The sequence below is a fragment of the Thalassophryne amazonica genome, chromosome 3 (assembly GCF_902500255.1).
Source record: "Thalassophryne amazonica chromosome 3, fThaAma1.1, whole genome shotgun sequence".
Classification (NCBI taxonomy): domain Eukaryota; kingdom Metazoa; phylum Chordata; class Actinopteri; order Batrachoidiformes; family Batrachoididae; genus Thalassophryne; species Thalassophryne amazonica.
The window spans coordinates 135,128,032-135,150,545 of NC_047105.1; the positions used below are offsets into that span (position 1 = coordinate 135,128,032).

Consider the following 22,514-nt stretch of genomic DNA (forward strand, 5'->3'; position numbering starts at 1 on the left):
TTGGAGTGGCTGAACTGGACCATCCTACAAAAGCTGAGCCAGAACGTAAGGCTCTCCATTTGTTCATCAATTTATGCTCCTATCCTCACCGATGGAAATTTGGGTTATGACATGAAGAATAAGGCCGCAGATATGATTATGAAATGAGATTCCTCCGTCAGGTAACTGGTCTTACAAGCCAGGACAGGGTAATAAGCTCAACTATCCAGGAGGGACTCTGAGTAGAGAAGCTGCTTTGTGGCATCAAAGGAGCCAGTTGAGGTGGTTTAGGCACCTGTTGAGGATGCCCCCTGGGCATCTCCCTAGGGAGTGTGTGTTATGATGTAATAGGGAAATATCACACCAGTCCCAGTGTAGCATTATGGAAATGCTGCACTGAGGTCTGACCTTACCAAGACACATGCTCCTGTCACAGGTGGTACACAGGCAACACAGTATGACTTTTGTGTTTTTGTACGATATTGGCAAGATGCACTTTACTTTAGGGTTATACAAGAAGCTTCATGTGGGAACAGTGTCACAATATATTCTACAAATCAAATACATGAAACATGGACTAAGCAGGGATGTTCATGGGTGAAAATGCCAATGGGCCAAAAAGTTCCATCCATCCATCCATCCATTTTCTTCCGCTTTATCCGGAGTCAGGTCGCGGGGGCAGCAGGTCAAGCAAAGCCGCCCAGACCTCCCGATCCACACACACCTCCCCCAGCTCCTCCGGGGGAACCCCAAGGCGTTCCCAAGCCAGCCGAGAGATGTAGTCCCTCCAGCGTGTCCTTGGTCTTCCCCGGGGCCTCCTCCCAATGGGACGTGCCCGGAACACCTCTCCAACGAGGCGTCCAGGGGGCATCCGGAAAAGATGCCCGAGCCACCTCGGGCATCTTGTCCACCATGGGCAAACAATGGGCCATTGCCAGCAATGTATGGGCCAACAATGCGTGTGATTATAGTAGTCATGTGCATTATTGTCCATTTTCTGTTTTCATATGCATGTACAGACAGTCGTCAGGATTGTGGGGTTTGGCTGGGTATTTTTATGGGTTTGGTTATGTACTGTTATGATTTTGTCTTTTTGCTTTGCATCACTGTGGCCTTGTCTGTTACTTTTTTGCTTGGGTTTGGTGTCACTGCTGGCTCGTCTGTCACTTGGGTTTTGGTGGTGGGCGGTTCTTCCTCTGTTTTCCACGCCCTTCTCTGGAGCTTTCCTGCACACCTGTTTTCAATCAACTACTCATCACCCCCTGTATTTAAACCTGTTGTTTCTCTCACTTCCCCGCAAGATCATTGCACTTTATGCCTTCGCTTCCAGCCCTGTTCTTTGCTCTGTTTCTCGACCTGCTGTGTTTTCATGACAACCTGCTCATTTTTTTGGACCACACCTTAGCCTTATATTTTTGATATCGTTGCTGATTTTGGACTGCTTTATCGTGTACTGTTTTTCGCTTGTTAACCCAGCAAAACCTTTTGACCGAATCCCTCCTATGTCTGAGCTCAGGATTTACACCCTGCCTTTCTTGTTTGTGTATTTTTCACAAAAATGCACAGTGTTGTGTGCTGATCTCACTGGCTGCTCAGTCCGCCTCGCAAAAGGAAGCGAGCACTTTTTTTTTTTTTTTTTTACTGAATCAAATGTAATTAATCCCATACTGACCAATCAGCAAACATATTTATCAGGTCTACTCTTATCAGATTTGATCAGAGTTCTGATCTATGCATCAACAGGGTGAACAGCAGGCTTATCAATGCAGCTTTTTGGGAAAGCAATGCTGAAAATCTGCACTCCGCATCCTCAGGAACATCACTGCTGAATTTCTCAGGCATTCTGACCTAATTTGAAAACCCCGTGAACTCGATACACTAAATAACAAGAGCAATGGGAAAATTGGCCAATCAGCCCTACAACAAGTCTTTCCACCAAATGTGTCATACCTGAGCTTCTCTTTGGGGAGGGATAAAGAGTGAGGAACCCTACTTACACACAGCCTACAATCTCTGCTGAAAAGATGCACATTTGTACCACTGAGTGTGCACTAAGTTTAAACATAATTTCACACAGGACTTTTATAAATGATGCCCTGGTTGACTTTTATTCAGTTACTGAAAATACATGTTCACTAGAACCAGTTGCAAAGAACCTGGAGTCCTATTAAAAGAAAACTGCAGAATTTCAGCTCTCTCCACTTAAATGTAGGCTATGCCTAAATCTTTTTTCAATCCTACACTAAGCAATACTGAGCCAGAACCATAAGTACAGACATGGTACTGTATATTATTCAAAGCAGCATATGTATCATACATGATTATTGGGGGTGTAACGATACACAAAAATCACAGTTCGGTACGTATCTCAGTTTTGAGGTCACGGTTTGGTTCATTTTTGGTACAGTATGGGAACAAAATGCAAAACCTAAATTTGCTTGTCGTTTAAACCAAGAATTTATTGTAACATTATACAAACAGGAAAATAAAATAATTGGAAAGTGCTGCCTGGTAATAAGTTAAATAAAACATTCTCAAATAAACAACAAATGTATGGAATATAAAAAATAAATTCCTAGTTCAATTTTATTCAACCTTCATATTTGTTGCCAGAAAAATTAACTTGTCCAAAACTGTCACACTATAAGGAATGTTAAGGATTTTATATATATATATATATATATATGTTATCACTGTTAAACATTTGTACCTTCGTCTTCTTTCTTATGAAAACGGTGTTGTGCTGTTTGCACCTAACCCCGAGAATGTATGTGTTATTCAACCTTGTTTTAGCATGCTGGGGTCAATCTGAACTGGGAATGAGGAGCTGGATGTACTTATTATTATTATTATACAACTTGTTTTCGTAGCCGCTAACGACTGGGAGTAAAAGAACTGAAGGTTGAATTTTGACTGATTGTGATGTGATGCTTAGTGTTCCAGGCAGATGCAGAACAGCTGATAACTGCAACAGACGAACGAGATGTGCTGACCTTCGACGATAAGAGTAAAAGAAAGAAACTGTTTTTGCTTACAGCTGCACTTATTGACGTGTGTGTTTATGTTACGGGAAGAAACTTGTCTTGCGTCATTCCCCCACCCTTAGGACAAGTTTCTGTTTATGTGATGAGGGATTCACTAATAAAAAGAGCGGAACGCAGGCCAGACTTTAGTGTAGCTTTGGTGTACAGCCTGGCCGCACTCCGCGCGTGATTAATTTGACTTTCTGTCTCACTGGTGTTTCTTGACTCTGTTTGTCTTATCAAAGGTTTTAAGAATGTTTGGAGGAGAGAATACCCAACATTGACTGGGGGCTCAGTCCGGGATCTCAACAATACCGGAGGTGTCCAGCGGAGGTCGTCAAGTCCAGACGTAAATCCTTGGCCAAGGTCCGATCGATTGATCGTGTCTGCAATTGTCGACCACCGTTGGCATCGTCTGGTTGACGAGATTTTCCCGAAGAAGACAGACAGGAAGTCGAGTCAGTGAGTAAAATTTCTTTGTAAATAGTACTGAGTGAGTGGTGATCAGATCACATAAACAGTTAAATTCCGCAAGCGATGATACAGAATCGTCTGTTAATGCAAAGCAGTTAAACTCTGTAAGGAGGGTGCGGACTCCTCTGTTTATATACGCGTACCGGTAGGGGATAAAAGTGATCACATAAAACAGTTAAACTCCGTAAGCGATGATACAGAATCGTCTGTTAATGAAACACAGTTAAACTCTGTAAGGAGGGCGGACTCCTCTACGGTTGCGAGGGACGCACGTAGTTAAATTCCGGAAGGAGGATACGGACTCCTCTGTTTTAATACGTAAAGGAAATCCCGGGTAGAAATACGTGCACTGTAAAAAAGCAGTTAAATCTGGCAGGGACGGCGGAGTCCCCTAATGCAGGACATTAGTTAAATTTCACGGGAGGGCGAGCTCCCCTGGGCTAAGAATACGCGTACGATTATTAAAAGTGTTTCTATGTGTAAATAGTGTTTTGAGTAAGTGTAAATAACTGTGTGAAAGTGTAATACTTTGGACAACGTTAGTGACAACCGTGCGTGTGGAAGCAGAGGCAAGTGATTCCGCTTCCTACGGGGAGGTGAAAGGAATCAACCACACGACGGCAAATTAATTGTCACGTCCAAAGAAAGTGTGAAAACTTCAGGTTTAGAACACCCTAGGTGTGCCCCCGTCTGAAGTCCAAATTATAACAAGGGATAATAAAAATGGGGGGTAAGATGTCTAAAAATAAGGAAAATTTATCAACTGACGACTGGAAATTTATGGAAGCAAAAAAAAATCCAAAAGCAACAAAGAAATTGGAGACCTGGATAAATAAACATGACTTTGACGGACGACTGAACCTGATCAGTATACAGAAGCTAAAGAAGGAGTTAGAACAGCAACATAAAGGTGATGAGAAAAAGATGCAGAAAGTAGGGGCAGATTTAGTGGCATTTTGGGAGGAGGAAGCAGAGAACAGACAGAAGGGAGCAGAGAAGCGACGATTAGAGAAAGCAAGGAAAAAGAAAGCTGTAGGTAAGGCAGAAGAAGATGTGATAATTCACCCTTATCTCCTCTACCAGAGGATGACGATGTACCGCCACCACAGTATGATTTGGCAGTAAAACCTAAGGTAAAAAGTGAAAAACCAGAAAAACCACAAACACGCAGTCAAGCGAAAGTGCCTACAGCCCCTCCCATGGTGGAACACAGTGACCAGGGAGGTGCCTATCCTATGATAGAAGTACCAAATCCTCGTGCAGGAACAGCAGGACAGCGATCAACCATGCTCGTATATCGAACATGGAATGCTGATGATATCAAAGCAGCAGTCGACATGATACCATCGCCACATGTCGACATTGAGGGATTTATGCAGGATATAGAAAACATTAGAAGTTCTTACCACCTTAGTGGACCTGAAGTCCAACAGGTGTGGATGAAAGCATGTGGCCCTAAATGGAGTCAGATACGCGGAGACTGGAATCCTGCAGACCAGGATGGCGTACCATTGCCACATGATGATCCAGTCTTGAAAACAAGAGTGGAAGCTATGATTACACGTGCAAAAGGTGTGTTAGGACCAAAGATAAATTATACTGAAATTACCAGGACAACTCAGAAAGAAGGAGAACCATGGACAGAGTTTAGATGCAGATTTGAGAGTGTATTTAGAGTCCATAGTGGCATATTGCCAGGAACACCAGTGTATGAAAACAAATTGAAAAATATTTCACCTGTGAAGCTGACAATGACCGATTTGATTCATGATGGCAACTCAACAGCTGTCATAACAGTAACAGGTGCCACTGAAGATGTTTTAAAATTGAGATTCACAGGCATGCCTTTGCATGTGTCACTTTGTAAGCCATATTTGACAGAATGGCAAGAATTGGGACTGACAGTCATAACAGCTTTGTCAGCCACTGATTGGAGCAGAGTTGGACCACGAACGGAGTTCAGTCCATCAACTAAATTGTATAAAATGCCAGTTAATGTCTCATTGGTGCTGACAGCTGGAACACACATTGATGTGTCCACTTCACAATCCTGAGTGTTTCAGTTGAGTCCTGAAGAGGATGATCTTCTCTCTTCTGTATCATCAGGATTGTGGACAGCAGGTCCTTCAGACGTAGGACTGATAAAAAATGCACAACCTGTAGTTATAAGACCAAAAACAGAATACAGACCATGTGTAAGACAGTATCCATTGAAACCTGATGCAATTGAAGGAATCAGGCCAGTAATAGAGAATTTATTAACAGCAGGAGTAATAGTGCCATGTCCAGATTCACCATGTAACACACCCATATTTCCTGTAAAAAAGGCTCCGCCCTCAGTGGGGTGGAGAATGATTCAAGATCTGCAGGCAGTAAATGCTGCTGTGATTAAAAGAGCACCATGTGTTCCTGATCCACACACCTTGTTAAATTCGCTGAGACAAAATTCTAATAGTTTCTCAGTAATTGACATAAGTAATGCATTTTTCTCTGTTCCAGTACACCCAGATAGTCAATTCCGGTTTGCTTTTACCTTTAAAGGACAACGATATACATTCACCAGATTACCGCAGGGTTACGCAGAGAGTCCAACTATTTATTCTCAAGTCATGTCAGCATGTTTAGCCAATTTCGTTCCACCGGCAGATAGCCAACTATTGGTGTATATTGATGACATTTTGATTGCCTCTGACACACGAGAAAACTGCATAACTGACACAGTAGCATTATTATGTTTCTTATTTGACAATGGCCACAAAGTGAGTAAAAACAAAGTCCAGTTGTGTAGGGATAAAGTAAAATATTTAGGACATGAATTATCAGCCACAGGGCGCACGATCCTGTCTGACAGGAAGGAAGCAATTTTACACGCTCCAAAACCACAAACCAAAAAGCAGATGATGTCATTTCTTGGACTGACTAATTACTGCAGGGCATGGATTCCCTGTTATGCAGAATTGACTAGTCCACTTTCTGATTTGATGTACAAGGATGATATTTCAATGTCAACCGTGTTGGAATGGAACAAAGATGCTGAGGAAGCTTTTGTAAAAGTAAAACAAACATTAGTGTCATCCACAGTTTTGGCACTACCAGATTATAGTAAACCATTCATTCAAACAGGTGATTGTAAGAATAAGTTCATGACTAGTGTTTTGGTTCAAGTGTATGGCTCAAAATTGAGGCCAGTTGCCTACTACTCATCTAAATTGGATGCAGTAGCAAGTGCTTTACCACCATGCGTACAGGCTGTTGTTGCAGCCTCTATGGCTGTTTAAAGTAGCAGTAATGTTGTTCTATTCCATCAGTTGACACTGAAAGTTCCACATGCAGTTTCTGCACTTCTGTTGCAGACAAACATGAGCCTTTTGTCCCCAGCAAGACATCTTTCGTGCATGTCCTTGCTATTATCACAACCACACCTTACGGTAGAGCGCTGTACAACATTGAATCCATCCACATTGATACCTTTACCTGAGGATGGTGAGCCGCACAATTGTCTTGATGTAGCTACGGTCTGTACGAAAGCACGCCCAGACCTCCAGGACACACCCATCCCAAACAGTACAATTGTGTATGTGGATGGTTCTTCCACTAAAAACGCTTATGGACAAACACAATCTGGATATGCTGTTGTCACAAATTCAGAAGTATTGGATTCTGCTTCATTGCCATCCTCATTTTCAGCACAAGCAGCTGAATTAGTTGCTTTAACTGCAGCTTGCTATCTGTTTAAAGGTACGGCTGTATCAATTTATACAGACAGCCAGTACGCTTTTAGCACAGTGCATGTGTTTGCAAAACTGTGGGAAGAGCGTGGAATGGTGACATCATCTGGAAAGCCAGTGACTCATGCCACACTCCTAACTGCACTACTGAAGGCTGTGAAATTGCCTAAACAAATTGCTATATGCAAATGTGCGGCTCACACCAAGGGCTCTGACAGTATTTCAAAAGGAAATGATTTTGCTGACAGAGCACCAAAAGAGGCAGCAGCAGTTTCTTCTATTTTTGTTGTACAGGAAACTACTCCAGATTTGCATTTAGGTCATACACTGCTTGCTGACATGCAACAGCAGGCAACTGACAGAGAAAAACAAATGTGGATAAATAAAGGAGCTACGTATGCAAATGATTTGTACGTATGCCCACAAAAGAAACCCATATTGCCAAAAAATATGTTTAAATGGGCAGCTATTATGAGCCATGGCGTGACGCATGTCTCATCAGGGGGTATGATATCGCAATTGCAATCTATTTTTTGTCTTTATGGGTTCGATGCATATGCAAAACAGCATTGTAGAGCATGCATGATATGTGCAAAACACAACTCACAAGGCAATTTGAGACCCCAAAGAGGTAAATTTCCAACACCACAATATCCCTTTCAAGTGATTCATATGGATTATATACAGCTGAGTAAACATGAAGGGAAGGAATTTTGTTTAGTCATAATTGATGCCTTCTCAAAATGGGTAGAATTGTTCCCTACAAAACATGCAGATGCACTTACAGTGGCTTAAGGCATTGTGCAAAGACATCATTCCACGATTTGGAATACCAGAAACAGTTTATTCAGATAATGGAGCGCATTTTGTTAATACAATAGTGCAATACGTAGGAGAAGCGCTACAGGTCAATCTCAAAAATCATTGTGCTTATCATCCACAAAGCGCCGGATTAGTGGAAAGGACAAAGGGCACAATAAAAATAAGATTAAGGAAATGTATAGAAGAGACAAAACGAACCTGGATTGAATGTTGGACCTAGTAAAATTGTATATGAGAATAACACCAACACCATCAGGGTTAACACCATTTGAGATACTTTATGGACGACCATATCGTCTACCAATTTTGACATGGATACTAAAACAGCAGATGAGGAACAAACATTAGCAAATTTTATGAAAAAGACATTAACACAGAAAGAGATAACTTAAACACATTTACTGCCGAATAATTTTGATCTTCCACAGGACGGCCTTCCAGTAGTCTAGCCAGGAGACTGGGTGTTCATCAGAGTCCAGTCCTCGTTGGGAAGGTCTATACCAAGTGCTGTTAACAACACCAACTGCAGTAAAGATAGCGGAGAGATCAACGTGGATACATCACTGTAAGATACAGCGTGTGTTGGCGGCCTCCACAGTGTAAGGGGAAGTCTGGCTACAAAGGGAGTCTATTTAATTAGCAATAGATTGTCTCAATGCCAGTGAAGCAGGGAGATCCTTGCACTATTAGGTGAGGTGGTTAACAACACTGTATCCTAGCAATCATGACTGAACTACAGCAGACCCCGGAGCGGCGTGCTCAGCGCCGCCGCTGCCGGACTGTTGGTAGGGCAGCCGGTTGCGTTGTGATCTTAGTGTGTTTCGTGCTCCTCGGATTCCTGGCCTGGTGGTTGACCCAAGAATTGCAGCTCACTGTGGACCGAGCCAGAGAACAACGCAAGCAACGTCAGAAGAGGTTTATTCATAATGTGAATGAGACAGATGGACACCCTCATATATACCATACTAATATGTGGTACAGATATGTTCATTTATTGGCTATGGAATTATGTTACTAATTGTTATGTTTATTCGCAAATACCTATATCCTCAACACACCCAGCTCTGACGGCTAAACCGTACCCTGCTAGGGTGACAGAATGTCTTATCATACGGATGCATAATCAAACTGTATTTTGGGGGCAGCAGTTCTCAGCAAATCTGATAAGATGTAACACCACTTGCCTCAGTGCAAACACTTATATGATAGGGATTTCAACAGAGGACGTACAAGCGTGCCCAAGTGCTGCTCCATTGACTAGACTGAAGGGAAACGCAAAAATATCATCACGTTAAATTGTCATCACAACGGCCATTCCCAAATTGCTTTTACGGGACAGGGAATAAAACTGTAGGTAAAATTAAGAAACGTCTGTGTACCCAAACGTATGTTTTATCAAATAATTTAAGCCTAGCCAAAACATAATATGTGGATGGTACTTATCTTCATCACATTGGACGGGGATGTAATTATACAGGCTCCTGTCCATGGGGAACGGATAAATCATGTGCTTATGTTAGTAAGTTTTTGCTACCACCTGTAAATGGTACTCCGGTGTATGATGACATCTATTGGCTTTGTGGTTCCAGACTGTACATGAGTCTCCCACCAAATTGGGGTGGTGTGTGTGCACCTACCCAGCTGACTGACCATACATATGTGGTAGTGCCAAGGACCTCCACAGAGAAGAATGGCAGCACCAGACGGAGGAGATCGATATACCCAGATGTGTTACCACATGATCACATGTGGGGCTCGGATGTACCAAAGGACCAAAAATTGTGGTCTGTAGGAGATAAAATAGCACATTCATTGTTCCCCTGGATAGGAGTGGGAAAAAATTCATTAATGATTGAAACTCTGAATTATCGATTGGGTCTGTTCATGAATGTAACTGAAAAAAATAGTAGCAGCTCAAAACACTGAAATAGATGCTTTACGTACCATGGTGATGCAAAATCGCATGGTTTTAGACTTGCTTACTGGTTCACAGGGAGGAGTTTGTGTTCTGCTGAACACAACATGCTGTACTTTCATCCCAGACTCCATTCATTCAGTGGATATGCAGGACGCATTGGAAGAGCTGAATAAACTTCGTGATGCAATGCATAAAGACACCCTAGCCGTGAACCGGTGGAATCCCTGGTCCTGGTTGACTTCAGAACCATGTTGGCAGTTACTATTGAAAATGGTGACACCAGTTATTATAGTCCTAATTCTGATTGGACTTTGCATGTGTTGTGTGATCCCTTATATCAAAACAATGGTTGGCAAAATGGTGTCAAATACATTTGTACAGTGTAATCTGGCCTTCCAACAAACTATGCCAAAATATCAAGCATTGAAACAGTCAGACCTTAGTGGAGAAAACTATAATGACTGTACTGAGAATTATGATGATATTGAAAAGCTCACAACTCCAGTTCAAGCTTGAACTGTTGACGTGATGAGTTAACACACTCTTAGCCTATGAAGCTTTAGCTGAAAAAGTAATAAGACAAGTGGTGTAGTCGAATAATACAGAAAAACGGTTCATTTATACCAGTCAGCCGAAGTGATGTATGGTGGTGGTGTGGTGATAACAGAATCTTTGACAGACTGCCACGAAATGTGTCAGGTTATTGTGCATTAATATCATTATTGTTACCCATGACCCCTGAAGACGTTACGACATATGCAGCCTCTCTTATTCCTGAGGATTGGCAGAAAGGCATAGCCAGACATAGAGTAAAAAGAGATTGGAAAGGAGTAGGAAATCCAACATATATTGACGCAATAGGAGTCCCCAGAGGAGTGCCTGACGAGTATAAACTGGTTGATCAAATAGCAGCTGGATTCGAATCTTCCATCTGTTGGTGGTGTTCAATTAATAAAAACGTGGACAGAATAAACTAAGTTAATAAACTAACTAACTAAGCTGGGTGATGCCTACTATATGTTTAACAGGCGATAAACAGGTGGGAAATGTTAAGGATTTTATATATATATATATATATATATATATATGTTATCACTGTTAAACATCTGTACCTTCGTCTTCTTTCTTATGAAAATGGTGTTGTGCTGTTTGCACCTAACCCCGAGAATGTATGTGTTATTCAACCTTGTTTTAGCATGCTGGGGTCAATCTGAACTGGGAATGAGGAGCTGGATGTACTTATTATTATTATTATACAACTTGTTTTCGTAGCCGCTAACGACTGGGAGTAAAAGAACTGAAGGTTGAATTTTGACTGATTGTGATGTGATGCTTAGTGTTCCAGGCAGATGCAGAACAGCTGATAACTGCAACAGACGAACGAGATGTGCTGACCTTCGACGATAAGAGTAAAAGAAAGAAACTGTTTTTGCTTACAGCTGCACTTATTGACGTGTGTGTTTATGTTACGGGAAGAAACTTGTCTTGCGTCATTCCCCCACCCTTAGGACAAGTTTCTGTTTATGTGATGAGGGATTCACTAATAAAAAGAGCGGAACGCAGGCCAGACTTTAGTGTAGCTTTGGTGTACAGCCTGGCCGCACTCCGCGCGTGATTAACTTGACTTTCTGTCTCACTGGTGTTTCTTGACTCTGTTTGTCTTATCAAAGGTTTTAAGAATGTTTGGAGGAGAAAATACCCAACAAGGAATTTTTTTTTAAAGAGGATTAATGTTAAAGAATCCCTTTACTTTTGTACAATTTATTTTATTTTGTATCTCTTTTTATTAACTGTCCGTTTAATGTTTGTTAATATATCTTTTTAAATAAAGTTAAAAAAAACTGTGGGAGATGCAAAAAAAGTGAATAAAACCACCTTAAAAATATTTAGAACCACAAATAAACTTGTTTATTTATTTTGCCATTAAATTTGGCCATCACTTATTAAAGTAAAATAACTTCTCAAGGCCAGGGCTTCTCAGTCTGGGGACTATTAAATCGCAGCACAGGAAACAAGGTCAGTAGGTTGAGCAAGTCCGAGTGAGGAGAATTGTAGATATCCCTCCACTCAGTGCAGAGGAGGGGGAGACCTGCTGCCGCTCGGTGACAACAGAGACTTTCACTTTCAGTCGCCAACACACCAGAAAAGTCTCCGGTAACGCCAGGAAAAGTAGCTAGATTTGTCCCTAGTCACTTTTGAGAAAATAAGTCGTAAAGAGGGTTTGGAACGTTGCCAGATTTAGCGAGAAAGTCACTAAGTTGGCAACTCTGAATGTAAACACACGCAACACAAACTCACCCGTGAACAGCCCTGTACCGAACATCCTGTACCGAAATGGTTCAATACAAATACATGTACCGTTACAGCCTTAATGATTAGCCATGATCAGTTAGCTTCGTGAATATTATGGGGACTTATTTAAATTTATTTAAATGAGGACTACATGATGTATGAAAGTTTAGCCATCATTGAGGACCTGGAGGATTATTTCATAAAACTGCCCCCAAAAGCTTGAAGGAGGAAGTCAAAGGTAAAATATTTTCTGTCAGGAAGGACTTTTCCAACCAATTATCTGATAAGTTCTAACCCCTACAGTACAAAATGGAAGTTGAACAGGTTCCTGATCATGGTCCTGATTTGTTTTGTTTTTTTTTTATTTCTTGGTCATGGTCATATTTCTTTTCTTGTACATTTTCTAAAGACCTCCGCATACTGCTGCAACCATTTGGTCACATTCACACAACAACAACAAAATAATTTTGTCATGAACTTTGAAATAACATTTTGTCCTCAAGTGAATCGAATGTGAAGGGGGGGGCGCATCACTGAATCACAGGTCAGTGGACGGCACGATGTGACCCATGTCATAAAAGTCAGCGTGTGAGGTCTAGCTGGTATTCTGTTTCAGCATAGAGCAAATGAAAAACACCAGAGAAGAAAGTCAAGAAAATGGGACCGATGTCACTAGGAAAAGAGCTTTTGACTGGAGTGACACGGCTTCAGCAGTACAGTGAACTGACAGATAAATAAATCAAATCAATTTTATTTATATAGCGCCAAATCACAACAAACAGCTGCCCCAAGGCGCTTTATATTGTAAGGCAAGGCCATACAATAATTACGGAAAAACTCCAACAGTCAAAACGACCCCCTGTGAGCAAGCACTTGGCAACAGTGGGAAGGAAAAACTCCCTTTTAACAGGAAGAAACCTCCAGCAGAACCAGGCTCAGGGAGGGGCAGTCTTCTGCTGGGACTGGTTGGGGCTGAGGGAGAGAACCAGGAAAAAGACATGCTGTGGAAGACAGCAGAGATCAATCACTAATGATTAAATGCAGAGTGGTGCATACAGAGCAAAAAGAGAAAGAAACACTCAGTGCATCATGGGAACCCCCCCAGCAGTCTAAGTCTATAGCAGCATAACTAAGGGATGGTTCAGGGTCACCTGATCCAGCCCTAACTATAAGCTTTAGCAAAAAGGAAAGTTTTAAGCCTAATCTTAAAAAGTAGAGAGGGTGTCTGTCTCCCTGATCTGAATTGGGAGCTGATTCCAGAGGAGAGGAGCCTGAAAGCTGAAGGCTCTGCCTCCCATTCTACTCTTACAAACCCTAGGAACTACAAGTAAGCCTGCAGTCTGAGAGCGAAGCGCTCTATTGGGGTGATATGGTACTATGAGGTCCCTAAGATAAGATGGGACCTGATTATTCAAAACCTTATAAGTAAGAAGAAGAATTTTAAATTCTATTCTAGAATTAACAGGAAGCCAATGAAGAGAGGCCAATATGGGTGAGATATGCTCTCTCCTTCTAGTCCCTGTCAGTACTCTAGCCGTAGCATTTTGAATTAACTGAAGGCTTTTCAGGGAACTTTTAGGACAACCTGATAATAATGAATTACAATAGTCCAGCCTAGAGGAAATAAATGCATGAATTAGTTTTTCAGCATCACTCTGAGACAAGACCTTTCTAATTTTAGAGATATTGCGCAAATGCAAAAAAGCAGTCCTACAGTCCTAAATAAGAATGTTGAATACAAATATGACGTCTATATTTTGTCTCCACAAGATTAAACTGAATGAGAATCTGCTGATCCAGATTACAGTCATTGATCAGTCACATCAGTGCCAACTGACAGTAGCAGCATGATCACGAGCAGAACTCCAGCCTTCTGCTGGAAAAAACACAGAAATGAAAACGAGAGGAAGGAAAAAGGCACTAAATCCCGGGGGGCCTTTTTATCGTGTCTGCATCTGGGCGCTGAGCCTACAACATCAGGCACGCATTTTTCAACCAGGTTTTTTCCAGACGAGCGCACCACTTGGCTGAACCCTGGCCAAGAGTAAAGCAGACCTCATTACTGAGTAATACCACATCTGAAATTTGTAAATACTGTGAAACAGAATGGGGACGAGGAGGGAACAGTAAAACCTACAACATTTGGGAAACAAGTGCAGATTTTTCACATTCAGTTTGTAATCTGAGCTGATAGTTAGACACACACATGACGCACAGCAACACATGCACATCTAAAAGTGCTTCACACTTTACCTGGTTCACTGCTTTCAGATCTGTTATGGTGAATTTGCCTCTTGGGTTTCATTTATGCTGCTGCAAACACCTTCTCTAAAACTCAGGTCAGGTCTGGGGGCACGAGCTGGTGCCACAGCATCCACCGTGCCACGGAACTGCTCTGGGTCAACTACTTCATCACCACCGCTCAAAAATCAAGAATAAAGAGACTATTTGCCATTGTACAATCATGCCCGACAATCGTGATGATGCTAAAGATGATCTTATCAGATATTCCTGCCGTGTGTGGTGTGTTAAGCGCACTCTGACCTGTTCAGAAGGACATCGGGGCGCTCCAATCACAAATCGGGGATATTCAACATGTTGGACTATCTTGGCCTTATATCACAATGTGTGTGGTGTCCTTTGACCACAAAAGAGCACACAGCCTGCTGAATGTGATGTGTAGCCAATCAGAAAGCAAGGTGACTGACGCATGGAGCAGAAAATAAAATCAAAACAGCTGTTATGGCTTACCAGAAAGTCCGGTGGTCGCACTGTTTCCACTCATTTAAAGAACGCCTTTTCTTTTTCTTTTCCTGTCATTTTTTTCCCTCTGTTTTCTTCTAGAGTTGTTTGCTGTGTGCTTGTGTCTAAGAAGAAGGCTGTACTGGATGACGTGTGTCCCTGGTGATGTTGTGGGTCTTTCTCTTGCAGAGTTTTGTATATATATGTGTATGTCCATGGTAGTTGTAGTCTTTTCTTTACCACTCTTTGAAGGGCCTTCCTGTCTGTCTGGGTGATGCTGTTGTACCAGACCATGATGCCAGTACGGAGGATGCTCTCCACCAGTCCTCTGTAGGCTTGTGTGAGTGAACGGGCACTCAGTCCAGCCTTCCTGAGCAGTCTGATGAAGCACAGCCACTTATGGGCCTTTTTCACCGTGGCAGCAGTGTTGAGAGTCCAGCTCAGATTTGATGTCAAGTGAAGTCTGAAGAACTTATAGCTGTCCACTTTTTTCCCCACTTCAGTCCCCCTGATGTTGAGTGGCAGCAGAGGGGGAGCTTTCTCCCTGAAGTCTATTACTAATTCCCTCATCTTATCTACATTGAGGGTGAGGTTATTCTCCTCACCACAGACAAGTATGCTGTTAACCACAGCCCTGTATCCGACCTCGTCCCCGCCTGTGATCAGGCCCAGGATGGTTGTGTCATCAGCATATTTGATGATGATTGTGTTGTCCTGGGTGGAGACACAATCATAGGTGTGAAGAGTTTAGGGCTGAGGCAACAGCCCTGCAGTGATCCAGTGCTGACTGGTAGAGACCCTTCCTCACATCCTCACCCATCTGTGGTCTATCCATGAGGATATCCAGAATCCAATTACAGATGGCGGTGGGGACCCCAAGGTCAGTCAACTTCCCAACCAGCTTCCCTGTATGCAGCGTATCACCCACACAGCAGAAAAGGTGATCGACTTCAATCTGCCATCCCTACAGGACCTGTATACCTCCAGGGCCCTGAGGCGAGCAAGGAAGATAGTGGCCAATCCCTCTCACCCAGGACACAAACTTTTTGTTACCCTCCCCTCTGGGAGACGGCTGAGGTCCATCAGGACTAAAACCTCAAGACACAAACTCAGCTTCTTGTCTGCAGCGAGACTTATAAATAATGCCAGAGACCCCCATTTACCCTGCCTCCCCCCACAGTACTGATTGATCATCCCTGCACTGAAAGGTACTGCACATCTTCATGCCTTTGCACAGCCGCATCCCACTATGTTACATTTATTTGACAGTGAACATAGTTTTACCTATTTGTCAATTTTTTTACTTTTCTTTTTATTGTTGTTTATGCACCAATGATGCCAGATCAAATTCCTCATATGTGAGAACTTACTTGGCAATAAATCTGATTCTGACCGGATGGTGTTTAAAGAATAACTACACTCAAGGAAAAGCATCTTAACATACATTGTGCTGCTACCCAGATGTTGCAGGGTGTGATGGAGGCTTACGGCCAGCGCATCGTCCAGTGATCTATTAGGATGGTAGGTAAATTGTAGAGTGTCAACACAGGAACCAGAGGTTATGTATTTGAGTATCAGCTTTTCCAGGCACTTCATGGTTACTGGGGTGAGCGCCACTGGTCAAAAGTTCTCTGAGTGGATGTCTCTGGCTTCTTAGGAAATGGAACAATTATAGAAGACTTGAATATATGTGGAACTACATATGAAATAACCATCTACTGTATCTGCAGCATCCAGGTGAAATGTAGGTGGGACCTTGGTCTTCTCTAGCCACTGGGGTCCTCAATACTGAGACAACTGCATGGTGGACTGGACCCAGAGAAACGCACCACATGGCCAAAATTTCTTAACAGACATTCCCTCACAAAACAAGTGATACTTCGCATCTTAATCTCCCTAACTATCCATGTGTTTGACAGTTTAATTCCAGCAGTGTCCAAGGATTCACCAAAGGGACCAAGTACCAAAGACATCCAGTCATTACTGTAAATCCTGGTTAGCATCAAAGTCTCACAACAATACAGAAAGGCAGGAAGTACCAGGAAAGTAAAAACATGGGCTTTCATTCTCTGTGAAGATATCGGTGTTGACACGTCTGTGACCTAATGACTCCGTAAACCCAGCCATCTCTCAATCTCAAAAGCCGAGGATCCGGAAACATGAATGTCACTGCTGAGACTAAATGAATGCTTCAACAATACAAACACTGCACATACAGACACACCTCTGATAGCCAAGTCCAGTCTTAGTCCTGCCTTAAGGCATCTTCACACGTGCATGGATTTGATCCCCACACTGGCACGCAATCTTGCCTGCCAGAGAGTAAACGCCTTTCACCTGTTGTAAACTGTGCGTGAACTGTGTTTAAAATTGCTGGCATGCATTAATTTCGTGCCACTTACGTGAACTAGTCATGAACATTGCACAACCTGTTCAGTGTTGATGCGTATCACTGCATGCAAGGCATCTGAACCTGAAATTAGATTATGAAGAGACGCTACGTCTATAATTAACAAAACTTAGATGGTTTCATCAGCCAAGTTCTGAGATCAAATGCGTCATCGGCTACAAAATGACCATTTTATATAGTGTGGCGTCAAGCGGGTCAAAGCGGGATACACTGGCAAGACAAACTGTGCGGGAGTGCAGGGATCAAATTCAAGTGTCAAAGTGCCTTTAGGCTTGAGCCAAGACAATCTCAAACCAAGTCAATCTCAATTCTTTACTCAGCTTCTCAAGTGTTGCAGTCACTGCATCACTCTGCAGCCTTTTCTCTTCATTAGTTTGCACCAAAACCAAACCGCAGCAGTGTACATTTGGAAGGTGAATGACAGTTTCATGACAATGACATCAGAACATCTTTCCTAGTCCAAAAGTTAGCAACTGAACCAAAATCAAAATAACCTACTATTTGATAAATTAATCTGCCAAAACAAACCTGAGTGAAAACAGGCTGAAATTGCCCACAGCTTATTGCATTCAATTTAAAATGCTCTGCACCAGAACAGAAGTGGAAGGAAACACATACAGTGTACAATGCTGCATAACATGGCAGCAACAGACTGTCTGACATTATACTGATTCTGACTCCTAATTAACTCTTCTTGAGGAACTAATCTTTAGGAAATTTTGAAGAGAAAATACAAATACTTGCATATGAAGATTTTATTCACAGACATGTGACCTGATCAAGAACACACAAACAGAATATTTGATTGGTCAGGGGATCAGAATCAAATTTATTGCCAAGTAAGTTCTCACATGCAAGGAATTTGATCTGTTGTAACTGGTGCATAGACAACAATAAAAAGAAAAGGAGAAACTACTGTAAGAAGTAAATGAGTAAAATAGACAAATAAGCAAATATGCAAACGTATATTCACTGTCAAATATAGTGGAATAGGTATGTGGTCATTATTGTAGCAAAAGTATTTGCAAATATGTATTTCGATCCACAAATGTGTAAAAAAAAAAAAAAAAAAAAAAAAAAAAAAAAAAATCCATGTGTGTGTAACCGTGTGTCTGAAAAACGGGCCACTGGATTGGATGTGTTCTTACACATCCAATCTGTTCTGCCGCAGTAGAGCTGTAAATACATGCAGCGATTTGTACTTGTGTGGAGACTAACCACCAGGGGGCGCAAGCACCAATGATATTAGTCACCACTACCGTTTTAAGCCTGACCGGGCCCTTGAAGAACATCTCTGAGGGTGTGTTTCGTTGTTTGTTTTTCCTGTGTTTCAGAGACCAGGAACATGAATGGATCGTCTTGCGTCTTTTAATTTTAAATAAACACAAGAATAATAAAATGGTAATAATAAGCCAGCTGCATGTCAAGATCTGTGTAATTCACAAAGAACTGGGGACGAATGGTTTCGGTCTGTTGTAGAATGTTTGGAAAGAGGTCACATTTGATTTAAAATGGCAATTCGTTTTGAAGTTATTGATTCCAGAAGAACTCGCAGCCAGACGCTTTTCAGTCTGGGGGCCCTGTGCCCCTCTCTGGAGGAATATGATTCATAGAGGAAGCATAAGGGAAGATCCACACTGTGTCCGATCCCAGTGTGCTATAATCGGCAAACCTTAGCCCGCTTCTCACCCCCAATCCAGTGAATGCAATGCTCTTCCGCAGGATACAATACTGTTTGTGTTAACATTTTCTTATTATTACCATAAGACGTAAGACGATCCATTTATGTTCCTGGTCACTGAAACACAGGAAAAACAACGCAGCTGAACTGTAGCATAAGTCGTGTCAGAACACATCCAACCGAGTGGCCTGTTTTTCACAGACACACTGTTATACAGAAATATGGATTTTTTTTAATAGACATTTGTGAATCTAATTACAGACACAGATTTTTTTTTTTTAACATATTTGTGGATCTGGTTAGACATTTGTGGATCGAAATATGGCCCACAAGTATTTGCAAAATAATATTTGCAAATACTTTTGCTACAATAATGGCCCCATAAATAGGGCTGTGCAAAAGCATGCAGAAGTACAGTACTTTTCAGTGTGGGATGAGGTATGATGACCAGATGACACCACATCAAATTCCTTGCATGTGAGAACTTACTTGACAATAAATTTGACAAATGATGCAGATGCAAATGTGCTAACAAGAAAAGTCATTGAGAAGGTGGAGGGAATATTTTGAGGCACAGATGAGAAAGAGAGACAGACAGACACTGGGTTGAATGATGTGGAGAGAGTGAATCAGGAAGCATAACAGGAATAACAGGTGAGGACAGCTATGAAGAGGATGGACAGTGGAAAGGCGGTTGGTTTAGGGGGCATACCAGTGGAGATGTTATGGAGTGGAGCTTTTAAACAGAGTATTTAATACAATTTTGTAAACAAAGACCGTGACTGAAGAGTGGAAGAGAAATGCACTGGAACTGATTCATAAGAATAACTGTGATGCACAGAGCTACAGTAACTACAGAGGCATGAAGTTGATCACCATGAAGTTGTGGGAAAGAGTAGTGGAAGGTAGGGTGAGGAAAAAGGTGAAGACCTGTGAGGAGCATCATGGCTTCATGCCAAAAATTAAGCACTATGACACAGTATTTGCTTTTAGATTGCCTATGGAGATTTAGAAACGACTTACAGTGTGTTTGTGGATTTAGAGAACGCTTATGATAGGGTGGCTAAAGAAAAGTTGTGGTACTGTATGATGACATTGGGAATGTCAGTGAAGGTGCAAGATATGTATAAGGACAGTGCGACAGCAATGAGATGTGCAGTAGGAATGAGAGGTGGAATTAGATCCGGGATCGGTTCCGAGTCCTTTCTTGTTTGCAGTAGTGATGTTTAGGTTGACTGATGAGATCAGACAGATAGTGTCTGCAAATGACATGATCTGTAGTGAGGGTAGGGAACAGGTTGAGACTTGTCTGGAGAGGTGGAGATATGCTCTGAAAAGGAGGAGAATTAAATCCAGTCAGAGCAAGATGGAGTAGGTGTGTGAATGAGCAGATGTACAGTGGACTTGTGCAGCTGCAAGAAGTAGAGGTGATGAAGGTAGATGAGTTAAAATACCTGGAGTCAACTCTTCAAAGTAAATGGACAGTGTGGTAGAGAGGTGAAGAAGGGAGTGTGGAGTGAGTGGAGAAGAGGGGCAGCAGTAATTTGTGAGGGAAGGATATCTGCAAAAGGGAAAGAGAAATTTAACAAGAAGGCAGGGAGACCACCTGTGTTGTAAAGCTTAGAGGTGGTGACAGTAACAAGGAGACAGAAGGCAAAGCTGAAGATACTGCAATTTGCCTTGTGAAGGACAGGGATGGACAGGCTTAGAAATAAGAACATCAGCACAGGTTGTATGGTTTGGTGGAAGTGAGAGAGACAAAATTAAGATGGCTTGGACGTGCAGAGGTGGTGATGTAGGGTATATTGGGAGAAGGATGAAGGAGGTCATAGAGGAGGTTTGTGAATGTGATGAAGACTGGGTGAGATGGACACGAATGACCTCTTGTGGCTGCCAAAATAAGAACAGAAGGAACTGTCAATCATTTTCAGAATGACTCAAGTTAAGAGACTCTGTAGACGTAACACTGTATGAACATACTCAATGAATGTGAACATGTTATAATCATTATAACTGCGCCGAACAAAAATCTATTTATTGACTGTGCAGTTTGGAGTCACAGTAAAACAAGCTGTGCTTGTGCTTATCGATCACAACTTGCAGTGAGAGAGGAGGTGGAAAGTTTGACAAAATCATCACATTTCCCCTGTCACACCAGAGAATGTTAAAACGCATAAACTACAGGAACACGCATCACAACCTGCTGTTAGTCTGAATAAAGCCCCATGTTAGTGCAGTGCGTGCATGTACTGCTGATGACACAGAATGACATCAATGAAGGAGTGATGAGTCAGACAGCGCGACTGCATTCACCTCTTCAGTTGGCATGTAACAGCTGAACAACAATCAAAATGCATCAGTGCACCTTTTTTCCTCCGTTGCACGGCAAGTGTTAGAGAGTAGATAACATCCTCTCACCACCCTGCTGTGACAAATGGTGCACGGTGGGGGTGACAGACACACTCAAGACGTGAGCTTAAGAGTCCGTAAACTCACTTGACCCTCTGGATCCAGATGCAGTAATCTGTGATGTACAGGTCGTTCAGGATGTAGGCGGGGTCATTCTCTCTGAAGACTCTGTGAATATCGAGCAAGCATTTCAGCACACAGACCTTCCCTGGGAACACAAACACACCACGGTAGGCAAACAGAAAGTCAGGGTTATGTTTTATAACAGCAGTAAAGATGACAATGTGTTCCACTTGCGGGCAGATACAGAACACAATATCCAGGACGAACTGCATGGACGAATTATGATACAGAAATTCTCTCTTCCAAGCAAAAAGAGCAATGAAAACTTTATTTTCAGTAAATATATATGTCATGTTGTAAGTAGTGGTAAAAAACATCTCATTTGAGAGGCCCTGCAACTTACCAGTTGTGGTCAGAGGTAATACAACCCCTGGCAAAAATGATGGAATCACCGGCCTCAGAGGATGTTCATTCAGTTGTTTAATTTTGTAGAAAAAAAGCAGATCACAGACATGACACAAAACTAAAGTCATTTCAAATGGCAACTTTCTGGCTTTAAGAAACACTATAAGAAATCAAGAAAAAAAGATTGTGGCAGTCAGTAACGGTTACTTTTTTAGACCAAGCAGAGGAAAAAAATATGGAATCACTCAATTCTGAGGAAAAAATTATGGAATCACCCTGTAAATTTTCATCCCCAAAACTAACACCTGCATCAAATCAGATCTGCTTGTTAGTCTGCATCTAAAAAGGAGTGATCACACCTTGGAGAGCTGTTGCACCAAGTGGACTGACATGAATCATGGCTCCAACACGAGAGATGTCAATTGAAACAAAGGAGAGGATTATCAAACTCTTAAAAGAGGGTAAATCATCATGCAATGTTGCAAAAGATGTTGGTTGTTCACAGTCAGCTGTGTCTAAACTCTGGACCAAATACAAACAACATGGGAAGGTTGTTAAAGGCAAACAT

At 42.0% G+C, this 22,514-nt stretch overlaps 1 protein-coding gene across 2 annotated transcripts in view; it reads right to left on the minus strand.

The window, feature by feature from the left end:
* Window positions 1-22,514, minus strand: part of shq1 (SHQ1, H/ACA ribonucleoprotein assembly factor) — a 143,075-nt gene that overhangs the window by 34,040 nt on the left and 86,521 nt on the right. For both annotated transcript variants that reach the window (XM_034167475.1, XM_034167476.1), the window contains exon 11: window positions 21,566-21,686. In XM_034167475.1, the coding sequence (XP_034023366.1) occupies window positions 21,566-21,686 (121 nt within the window). The remainder of the gene's footprint in view (window positions 1-21,565; window positions 21,687-22,514) is intronic.